This window comes from Cebus imitator, unplaced genomic scaffold (genome assembly GCF_001604975.1).
Source record: "Cebus imitator isolate Cc_AM_T3 unplaced genomic scaffold, Cebus_imitator-1.0 Scaffold446, whole genome shotgun sequence".
NCBI classification, from domain to species: Eukaryota; Metazoa; Chordata; class Mammalia; order Primates; family Cebidae; genus Cebus; species Cebus imitator.
The window spans coordinates 644,226-655,177 of NW_016107761.1; the positions used below are offsets into that span (position 1 = coordinate 644,226).

Here is a 10,952-nt window from a genome sequence, read left to right on the forward strand (position 1 = left end):
CAACCTCCACCTCCTGGGTTCAAGTGATTCTCTAGCGTCCGCCACCTGAGTAGCTGGGATTACAAGCGTGTGACACCATGCCTGGTTAATTTTTTTAGTAGAGACGGGGTTTCACCATGTTGGCCAGACTGGTCTCAAACTCCTGACCTCAGGTGATCTGCCCACCTTGGCCTCCCAAAGTACTGGGATTACAGGCATGAGTCATTGCGCCCAGCCACAAATACAATTTTTGATGGCTGTAAAACGTTATCTCCTGAATGTGCCATAATTTATTATTCTCCTGCTGATAGATGCTTACATTGTTCACAATTTTTGATATCAACTAATAGTACTGAGACAAGCATTTTTATTCATAAAACTGTCTCCATTCACCCTGCTCTGGGCAGCTTTGTTTTGTCTTAATTTGCCCTTATGATTTTTAAGATTGGACATCTTCCCATATTTTTGTTTTATACTAGTTGTACATGCCATGAAACTCCTTTGAAGAAAAGAAGTGCTTAATCTGGAGATGTTCTTTTGCCATTACTTCACGGATAAGCTGGGTAAAGATGATTTTAAATCTTGGAGGATGCTAGAGACATGGAAACGGTGAGAGAGGAAGACAGAAAGTAATGGGAGATAAAAGGGGAAAATGGACTATCTGAAGAGCCAGAGGGAGGGATGGAAGGGAAGGTGGCATTGCTCCTGAAACGATCTAAGGCTCTGTACCTGGTTCCCAACAATGGATCCAAGTGAGACTCCAGCTTCCAAATACAGAGTATTCTCAAAGAAGTCAAAATACTATTAAAACAGGGAATTCTGATCATTACACAGTGGGCACAGCTAGAGGCAGGGACTTTGGGTCAATTACTGGGAGAATGGAAAAGTTATACATATGTAGTAGGAAACAGGGGTTATACTAGGTCAGGAAGAGAAGCCTTGGAGTTTTCTTAAGATCTGCACTGAGGATTAAGGGAGGTAACTATAAAAGGGTGTGCAACTTCTCTAAACCCCATCAACTCCAGCCAGTTTCCCTGTACTGCCTTGCTCTGGCTGTGTGGGTGTGGCTGGACCACATTTAAGTATCTGGGCACAAGCTCAACCAGACTGGTTCCCTCTGCTGTTCACTCCCACTGGGATTCTGATCCCAGCCCCATCTCAGTCACTGCGGGCAGTCAGAAGACAGTAAATCCCAAACTGGTTAGTTGCAAAGTCCATCTTGCTTGGTTTTCTGTTGCTGACAGAGAGACCTGGGGAGTTTCTGTGAGAGAACAGGGGACTATTCTCACTTCTTCCACCACACAAGCTGCCCAAGGTGGACTGGATAGTTGGTCTGGCTGGAAGTACAGAAAAAGGTCTCCTTCAGCTACCCCTACAGTGGGCAGGATATGACCCCAGGAATGAACACACCAACAACACCAGAACAGATAGAGACCGACAACGGTTTTGCCTGATGGCATTAGATTTATTTTGTGGCAAAGCAGAACTGGGGCTCTCTGAAAGGCACTTGTGAGTCATAGAAGTACAGGTTGCCACATGGCTAATGGTGGACCCCTTCCTGGAATCCTTGGGGGTAGGGGGAAGAGAGACAGCCCCCAGGGCCACAGAAAATACCTGTATCAGATAGAGAAATCTAAGTCTCAGTGCCTTATCGTGGAGCCGGGGGTTAAGCAGATGGCCCGCTGTTTTATACCAGGAGTTTGCTTCCTCCGGGCAATCTTAAAGTCTGGCATTCACGGCTGGGGGCACAGGGCCCATCCACTTCTCTCCTGGATGAAAAAAATCACAGATTCTGCACACTGTTCTTAGGTGTGTTGGTAGCAAGAGTTGGCCCTAAAAGGTCCCAGGGGTTTTCTAGAAAGAGCCTTGCATGGCTTCAAGGTATAGAAGGCTTCCTTCTTTCCTATGGGGGTGAAGACAGCCCCTCCCCATTCAACCTAGAATAGCACTGACTGCATAAGGCTTTGTTACTGGAAGTGCCAAGAATATTTTTTGCTCTGAGCTCCTCCTTCTGGTCAACTGATAGAGCAGGGTTGGAGCTGGGGTCAAAGGCAGCTCAGTGTTGAATCTTTAACTTACCCAGCAGGTACGCCAGCAGCTCCATCCGGTCAGAGCCAAATACCATGTGAGTTTGGCCATCCACATGGGCCACAGTGATGGGAAGCCCAAAGGCCTGGAGAAAGCGGTTATAGTGCAGGGAGGAGGGCAAAGGAGCCAGTATTAGGCTGGGGTTGAAGGCTTCGAGTGAGTATTTTTCTGAGTTCACAGAAACCAAGAGGTATAAGAGGCTCTGTGGCCCCAGGTGCCTTCCTGTTTCTAAGATGCCATCTTTTCTCTCAATATCCATCTTCTTCCCTTCTTTTCTTGGGCTCAGGGAAAGGAAGGGAGAAGATGTGGGTTGTTTAAGAGCACTGAGGAGAACACTTGGAAAGGGGGCTTTTAATCAGGAGCATGGGGACTCACATCTAGGGATTCTCAGTCTCCATCTTCAGGATGGGGGCTGGGAACACACAAAAAGAGCGGCTCACCCCGTATCTGCAGGCTGCCTCAGTGGTCTCCTTGAGCTGGTTCTTCACCTTTGATGTTGAGCTCTTTTCCAGAAGCCCCTGAGCTTGTTCCGCAGACATACCAGCCTTCTCAGCAGCCTAAGGGAATGTAGTAGGGAATACAACTGTAGCTGCATGGTATTGTATGGGGATCTCATCTCAGAGGAAAACTCTGGTCTTTTTATTTTCTGCCCCCAAGTTTTCCTGGCAATGCCCTTACCCTTACCCCCAAGTGGAGATCTGTCCTTGCCAAGAGGAACTGTTTCCTTCCTCCCAAATCTCGAGATGAGTGGAAAAAGTAGATGGCACAGAGTCAGTTACAGAAATTAACACCAGGGGACATCTTAGAGACCAGCTAGATAGACCTCTTTATTTCACAAAGAGTCTAAATCTACAAGTGATACACTACTTGCTCAGAGTTACAAAGCATGTTGGTGGCAGAGCCAACACTAGAATCCAGGTCTCTAGAATTCAAGTCCAGGGCGCTTTCCTTCCCACTTCCCAGAATTTCTGAATATCTCATGCTTTTTTGAATCAAGAGCTAGGCTCTAATTCCAGTGGAATTTCCTGAGGACTTTTTAACAAGGCACATGGCTGCAGCCACCTACCTGGCTTTAAGATCAAGATGAAGGCTTTAGTTTGGGGTTTGTTGGTATAGTTTGAGATCAGTGGTTCTTAACTTTGCCCATTTGAAACTCTTGGGGAACTTAAAAAAATCTCCACATGAGGTTATCCCTGAAAGCTACAGCCAAGCACTGTGGCTCATGCCTGTAATTCTAGCACTTTGGGATACTGAGGCAGAAGACTGCTTTAGCCCAGCAGTTTGAGACCAGCCTGGGCAACATAGTGAAACTCCCATCTCTACAAAAACAAATTAAAAAATATAGGCATGGTGGCACATGCTTGAAGTCCCAACTACTTATTAGGTTGAGAAGGGAAATCACTGGAGCCCAAGAGGCTATGTCTGCAGTGAGCCATAATCATGTCACTGCACCCCAGCCTGGGTGACAAAGCAAGATACTGTCTCAAAAAACAAAAACAAAAACACACACATAAAGAAAGCAAAAACAATGACATTACAATTCCAGGGGAAAGGGTTAGCTTTAAGCTGCTCCAGGTGATTTTAATGCACAGCCAAGATTGAAAACCACTGCAACTTGACCTCCTAGATCTGATGTGGGACCCATGAAATCATGTAGCCTGTCCTAATGAGACACTATGGTTGAATTAGAGAATTATGTCCCACAGAAAATGTTTAACAACAGAAAAATGGTTAAGTAAAACAAAAATAAGTCCACTCAATGGAATCTCTGTGGAAACAAAGAACTATAAAGAGTTAAAAATTGCATGGAAACTGCACAGTGACTCATTTCTGTAATCACAGCACTTTGGGAGGTGACAGCAGGCAGATATCTTGAGCTCAGGGGTTCAAGACCAGCCTGAGCAACAAGATGAAACCCCTTCTCTACAAAAAAATTAGCGGGGCATGGTAGTGTTTGCCTGTAGTCCCATCTACTCAGGAGGCTGAGGTTGGAAGATCACTTGAACCCAGGAGGCAGAGGTTGCAGTGACTCACAGTCACGTCACTGAACTCCGGCCTGGGTTACACAGCCAGACCTGTCTCAAAAAATATATATTACATGGAAAATGATTATTAAATATGAAGTAAAAAAGCAAGCTAAAAATTACTTATTTACTTTGCAGGAATATAGACTGTAGAAGATATATTTGTCATTCTTCATACATTTAACTTTGTGTGATTTGCCACTTTATGTATTAAATAGGTCTCAACAATTTTTTTGTAAACTGGAGGAAAAATACTGTTTTGAATTTCCTAATTTAATCCTGAAGACAAACTTACTTTTATACCCCCATCTATGGCTCATTGGTCAGTGTTTTGAACTATTTCCAGTTGTTCTCACTCAAACTTCTATATAAACCTGGCATTATTAAGTTATCTCATTTTGTCTTTTTAAAGCCTCTTTGAAAAAGTCTCCTGCTTTCCACTCTGGATGTGTTGGTGAGGTTTGTGTTGGAGTCTGTGGAGACTTGGGAACATACTATCCCTCCCCTTCCAGAGGTTCCATCACTGAGCATCTTTCTCTCACTGACATCTTTCAGCAAATAAATTCTATCCACATATTGTACCTATTGCACTTCCCCTTTCAACCTTGAGATATCTTTTTGAGAATCCTTAGTTCCAACTTTTTAGTAATTTGTCCCCGGAATTACAGACATCCTTTATTACCAGTAATTATAACCTTTTCCATGGAATAAGAGACCTGTTGTCTTCTTTACCCCCAAATGCCAACAGATTCCCTATGAGTGAGGTTGGGGTGGAGCCAGGACACTCACAGCCAGGATGCTCTGGGGCTGGGTGATGTCTTCATCCTGGAAAGAAGCAAACACTCAGTAGTGCTGGGAGAGGGGTGTGACTGGGGGACAGTAGATCCTCCAGGGGAGGGGAGGAACATGACCTTGAAAACGTGCCTGGGGAAGGTCAGAAAGTCATCCAAGGCCCTCCCACGGAATTTCCAGAGCCCTGCACTCACCCGTGACCAGACGCGCATCCACAGCTCCCGGGACACGTTCTCCAGCACCTCTGGATGCTCCAGGTTCACGGCGGTGAGAAAACGCATGGCAGACAAACTTCCTGTGGGGCAAAGGCACTCAGAAACAGGGCTCCTCTTGCTGCTTTCCTGGTGGAGAACTAGCTCTTCCTTGCTTCTGACATCACCCAGAACTCCTCTGCCCTCAGCCTCTCACCCGTTTCCCATGACCTATTTGCCTGCTCTTCCTCCCTTTCATGCCTGGCAACCTTCAGCTTCCTCAATGCTGATCCGGAGGTTTCCCAAGGCAGGCTTCACTCACTTTAGTCTCCCCCAGCCCCTCCATCCTCACCCCTCAATCTCTGACTTCTCTGCCCTTCACTGGATACCCTGTCTACACCCCACTCTCTTTACCTTTTTCAAGAATCACAGAGAAGAAGTCCTTAGGGAACTGGATGGGGACCTGGACATGCTGTCTCAGGACCTTTATGTCATTTGCCATGTATTGTGCTTTGCGGGGAATCAGAGCTGGAGCCTTGTTTCCTGGCAGGGGAAGGTTGGGCATGCAAAGTGAGAGAAGACCTGAGGGTCCCAGGTTTGGGGACCTCGACCTGGGTTTTGGGCAGAGGGCAGCTTTCTTTCTTTTCTTTCCCCCTCCGCTCCCCTCCCCTCTTCTCCCATCCCCTCTCCACCTTGTCTTGCTCTGCCCTGTCCTGCCCTGCCCTCCCTTGCCTTTCTTTTTTTTGACAGAGGCTGGAGTGCAGTGGCGTGATCTCAGCTCACAGCAACCTCCGCCACCCGGGTTCAAGCAATTCTCCTGCCTCAGACTCCCTAGTAGCTGGAAATACAGGCGCCTGCCACCGTAGCGGCTAATTTTTGTGTTTTTACTAGATGGGTTTCACCATCTTGGCCAGACTGGTCTTGAACTTGTGACCTAGTCATCCACCCACCTCAGCCTCCCAAAGTGCTGGGATTACTGGCGTGAGCCACCACTGCAGAGGGCAGCTAGAGGCAGCTTTCTAGCTGCCAGTGCCAGTATAAGGACCCACTGTGGTCGGCTCTCCTGGGCCACTGAAACCACCCTTGCCCCTACCCTCCCTTTCTACCACTGTCTTTCATGATCCCTCCTAAGAAGCTGGGGCGCAATTGCAGGTTGATGTTCCAGATGTTCTGATACCGGCACAGGATCTGCGGGCAGAGGTCAAGAAGGAGAGCCAGTGTGCACATGGAAAAGTGAAAGGCAGATGGAAAAGTGAAAGACCGAGAGAAAGGGAATGGGGGCGCTAAGTACAGAGCAGGGGTTATTCGGACACCCTACATTGTTTGGTTTGAAATGGCAAAACTCCGCCCACTTCTAGAAATCTATTCCAGGATTTTTGCTCCTGTGGCCAGTTTCCCCCAAAACTGCCATCGTTGGGCTAAGAGGTGGCCGTGCCCAGGATTTCTCCCTGAACGTTTGGAGCCGCCCCTCTTTCCACCACTGTGGGAAACTGCGGTCGGGATACAAAGGCTCCGCTTGGAGCCACCGACTCTAACCTGTTTCAAAGAACAAACTGACCTTCAGCCCTGGAGCTCTCCCTGCTTGCCCTAACCCCGTGGGCAGCGCCAGGAGTTTCACGAGACCTCTGTCCCTGGGCCCTGCGCTCGCGCTTCCCTCCGCCCTCACGCCCCAGGCCCCCCCGGAGGTGGCACCCCCAGCGTCACCTCGAAGCCCAGCCAGGAGTAGGGGGACAGCACGTCGTAGAAGAGCTCCAGGGTGCGCGGCACGGGCCCCATGTCGTAGGCTCCGGAACAGCAGCTGCTGCAGGAACTCCTTTCCTCGGAGCTCGGCAGAGACACTCGGGCTCCCGGTCTGCCCCGGACCGCCCACCACCTTAGTGCGCAGCCTCGAAGAGAAAGCCGCGGCTCTGGCAGAGGCCCCCGGCGCGCGGGGCGGGGCCCGCCTGCAGCCCTCAGCCAGGACGGCCCTCAGCCTGGGGGCGGGGTGGTTGGGGACCCTGCGGGTGTTTGGGGACCCCTTGGGGAGCACGCAGGTGTGGACCAGGGGCGCTGCAACCGCTTTCGCATAAGTTTTAACAGTGAGAAAATTACGAGGGGTAATTTTTTCTAACCAACTCCATCGTGCGTTTTGGTCATTCCTGAGCATGGGACGAGCTAATATACAGGTCCTCGCCACCACGCCTGGCTAATTTTTTTTGTGCCTGCAGTAGTTGGCCAGGCCAGTCTCGAAATCCTGATTTTAGGTGATCCGACCACTTTGGCCTTCCAGAGTGCTGGGATTACAGATGTGAGCTACCATGCTCTTCTTTTTTCTTTCTTTTTTGTTTTGTTTTCTTTTGTTTTGTTTTTGAGACAGGATCTTACTCTGTCGCCAGACTTAAGTGCAGTGGTGCAATTCTGGTTTACTGCAACCTTTGCTCCCCAAGCTTAAGCAGTTGCTCCCACCTCAGCTTCCTGAGTAGCAGGTAGGTTCATGCTACCACACCCAGCTAATTTTTGTATTTTTTGTAGAGACAGGGTTTCACCATGCTTCCCAGGCTGGTCTTGCATTCCTGGGCTCAAGTAATCCTCCCACTTTGGCCTCCCAAAGTGCTTAGATTACAGGCATGAGCCACCAAACCCAGCTACATTTTTGTTTGTCTCCAATAATCATAATTTTAAAGTGTCCAAGAACTAATTCAGCATAATAATTAAAGGTATCATTTCAAAGGTAGATCAAAGGTAGATCACTTATTTTAAAAAACTTTTTATATTTGGAAATATTTTAGATTTACGAAAGACTTGTAATGATAGTACAAGGTTTCTGAATACCCCTCATCCAGCTTCACCTAATGTGAAAATCTTATATAAGTATGGTATAATGATAAATGCCGATACATTAACATTGGTACATTACTATTAACTGAACCACAGATTTTACTCAGATTTCACCAGTTTTTTGACTAACGTTCTTTTTCTGTTCCAGGATCCAGTCCAGCATACCACACAGAATTTTGTTATCCTGTCTCTTTATTCTTCTCATCTCTATGAAAGATTCTTGGCCTTTTCTAGTGTTTCATGACCTTTCCATTTGTGAAGAGTATTGAGCAGCTATTTTGTAGCGTGTCCCTTCATTTGGGTTTGTCTGATGTTTCCTCTGAATAAGACTAGGGTTATGGACATTTGGGAAGTATGCCACAGAGGTAAGGGGCCCTTCTCCTTGAATCATAACATGAGATACCGGATATCAACATGATTTATCACTGGTGACGTTACCTTGGTCACCTGGTTAAGGTGGAGCAACTGGCAAATTTCTCTGCTGTAAAGTCACCATTTTCCCCTATTCAAACCCTAGTTTTTGAAAGGGAGTCACTTAGTGCAGCCCACACTGGGAGTGAGGGTTGAGTAGATTAAGTCTATTCCCTGGAGGAAAGAATATTAAATAAGGTGTGGGTATATGTTAACAGCACCGTGGTAACTAATAAATATTTGGGGGAGATACTTTGAGGCTATGTATATATCCAGTTTGCTCCCTAAACTTTCACCCATCAGTTTTATTATTCATCAGTGGATCTTGCCTGCAGCCGTTGTTACTGTGGTGTTCTAATGGTGATTCTCTATTTCCTTAATTTTTTACATTTATTAATTGGAATTTTTCTGATAGGAGAATTGTTCTATTTATTTATTTAGTCAGTTATTTATATGACTATGGACTTATAAATATTTACTTTAAGAATCACAAAATAGTAAAACATTGATCTGAGTTCTTATAGTCTATTTCCACACAATTACTGTTGTTGTTGTTACTATTATTAGGTTGAGCCCTGTTGTGGATAATATGGAGTGGAGACAACAAAAAGAAAAATATATTCACTTCTGTGGGCTATCATCTTCCTATTGCTGAGAGGGGTATCTAGTGTGAAAAACAAACAAACAAACAAAAAAACCTTAGACAATTTAAATTTAAGTTTATTTGAGTAAAGAATGATTCATGAATCAAGCAGTGCTCAGAACCAGAAGAGGTTCAGAGAGCTCTGCAACTGTAGACAATGAGTATTTATAAATACAACAGGAAAGTAAAGTAAAGAAATAGTTTGATTTGTTGCAGCTAAGTGTTTTGCTTGATTTAGACATGAGTCAGTCATTTGGCTGCTTGCGCGTTGCTGAACCTTGGCTGCTTGTGATTGGCTAAGACCTGGCTATCTGTTATAAAAATGAAACTACTAAGTTCAGTTTGTTTACATACTAAGTTAGGTTGCACTTTGTTTCATAGGAATTCAAAGCATGAAGAGAGTCTCAGGTCAATGGCTTCCTGCTTACTTAATTTTACCCTAGATACTGATTAGAGCTGTTGAAATAAGACATAAGGTATAAGTACATTATTTCTTCCTCCTGCTCTAGCCATGTGAGATGTGCCTGTTTCCCCTTCACCTTCTGCCATGATTGTAAGTTTCCTGCCATGCTTCCCATGCAGCCTGTGGAACTGTGAGACAATTATGCCCCTTTTCTTTATAAATTACCCAATCTCAGGTATTTCTGTATAGCAGTGTGAGAACTGACTTATACAGCCACAAAATGAGGCTTAACAAATTCAAGAGGATTATAACCATCACAAACATGTTTTATGATTACACCGCACTCGGCCTTTATTTCATCTTTTTGAAAATAGCCATTCTAACAGTGTGAGGTACTGTCTCACTGTGGTTTTAACTTGCATTTCTCTAATAATTAATGATATTGAGCATTTATTTTATACAGATCTGTTGGCGATTTGTATGTCTTCTTTTGAGAAATATCTAATCAGGTTCTTTGCCCATTTAAAAACCATGTGATTTGTTTTCCTGTTTTGAGTTGTGTGAGTTTCTTATATGGCTTGAATATTAACCCCTTACCAGATGTGTGGTTTGCAAGTATTTCCTCCCACTCTGTGAGCTGTCTCTTCACTCTGTTAATTGTTTTCTTTGCTGTTCGAAAGCTATTTAGTTTAATGCTATCTCATTTGTCTATTTTTACTTGTGCTGCCTGTGCTTTTGGGGTCATATCCAAAAAATCGTTGCCCAGACCTATGTTGTGGAGGTTTTTCTCTGTGTTTTCTTCGGGAGTTTTATAGTTTCAGGCCCTATATTTAGGTCTTTAATATATTTTATATTGATTTTTGTATATGGTCTAAGATAATCCAATTTTATTCTCCTGCTTATGAGTATCCAGTGTTCCAACATCATCTGTTGACGAGCTTATCTTTTCTCCCTTGTTTGTTCTAGGCACCTGAAGCAAAAATGAATTGTTAGCCACACGTGGTGGCTCATGACAGTAGTCTCGGCTACTTGGGAGGCTGAGGCAAGAGGATCTCTTAGTACAGGAGTTCGAGGCAATGTAGTAAGACCCTGTTCTTAAATTTTTTTTTAAAAGCAATTGTCTATAAATGTGTGGGTTTATTTCTGAGCTCTGAATCCTGCTGTGTTGGTCAATGTGTCTGTTTTTATGCCAATATTATGCTCTTTTGATTACTGTAGCTTTCCAGTATATTTTGATGTCAAGAAGTGTGATACCTCCGGCTTTGCTCTTTTTGCTCAAGAGTCCTTTGCTATCTGGGTTTGTTTTAAAGGTTTCATACAAATTTAAGGATTATTTTTTCTATTGCTGTGAAAAATGACACTGGAATTTTGATAGAGGTTGCATTGAATTTATAAATTGCTTTGGGTACTATGAGCATTTTAACAATATTAATTGTTTCACAGAACAACTTTCCATTTATTTGTGTCATTTTCAATTGCTTTTATTAGTGTCTTACAGTTTTCAGTATATACAGATCTTTTACCTCATTTAACCAATTTTTAAAAATTTACACCTATTTTTTTGTTGTTGTTTTTGTTGTTGCTACTATAAATGGAATTGTTTT

At 44.6% G+C, this 10,952-nt stretch overlaps 1 protein-coding gene and 1 long non-coding RNA gene across 4 annotated transcripts in view; one reads left to right on the forward strand and one right to left on the reverse strand.

Moving 5' to 3' along the window:
• The window catches only part of LOC108291116, a 26,681-nt gene extending 15,763 nt beyond the window's left edge, over positions 1–10,918 (forward strand). Inside the window, exon 3 of the long non-coding RNA XR_005197233.1 lies at positions 10,315–10,918. This is a non-coding gene — a long non-coding RNA (uncharacterized LOC108291116). The remainder of the gene's footprint in view (positions 1–10,314) is intronic.
• On the reverse strand, positions 1,419–6,962 carry GSTK1 (glutathione S-transferase kappa 1). Of its 3 annotated transcripts, none has more exons than XM_017511304.2 (8): positions 6,779–6,962; positions 6,181–6,262; positions 5,489–5,617; positions 5,078–5,178; positions 4,881–4,916; positions 2,508–2,624; positions 2,059–2,152; positions 1,419–1,593 (listed from the first exon to the last, which is right to left on the reverse strand). In XM_017511304.2, the coding sequence occupies exons 1-8, from the start codon at positions 6,848–6,850 to the stop codon at positions 1,520–1,522; spliced, it is 705 nt and encodes a 234-aa protein (XP_017366793.1). In that variant the 5' UTR covers positions 6,851–6,962; the 3' UTR covers positions 1,419–1,519. The 3 variants fall into 3 exon arrangements, with proteins under 3 accessions (XP_017366793.1, XP_017366794.1, XP_017366796.1); XM_017511305.2 differs by having other exon boundaries at positions 1,419–1,748; positions 6,779–6,961; XM_017511307.2 differs by lacking the exon at positions 1,419–1,593 and adding an exon at positions 1,720–1,812.
• Positions 10,919–10,952: the final 34 nt, after the last annotated feature.

Coding starts and splice junctions, on each gene's coding strand:
- GSTK1 (XM_017511304.2), bottom strand. CDS start 6,850: ATGGGGCCCGTGCCGCGCACCCTGGAGCTCTTCTACGACGTGCTGTCC. Junction 5,179..5,488: donor CTCTGTGATTCTTGAAAAAG/GTAAAGAGAGTG, acceptor TTTGCCCCACAG/GAAGTTTGTCTGCCATGCGT. Junction 4,917..5,077: donor GGATGCGCGTCTGGTCACGG/GTGAGTGCAGGG, acceptor GCTTCTTTCCAG/GATGAAGACATCACCCAGCC.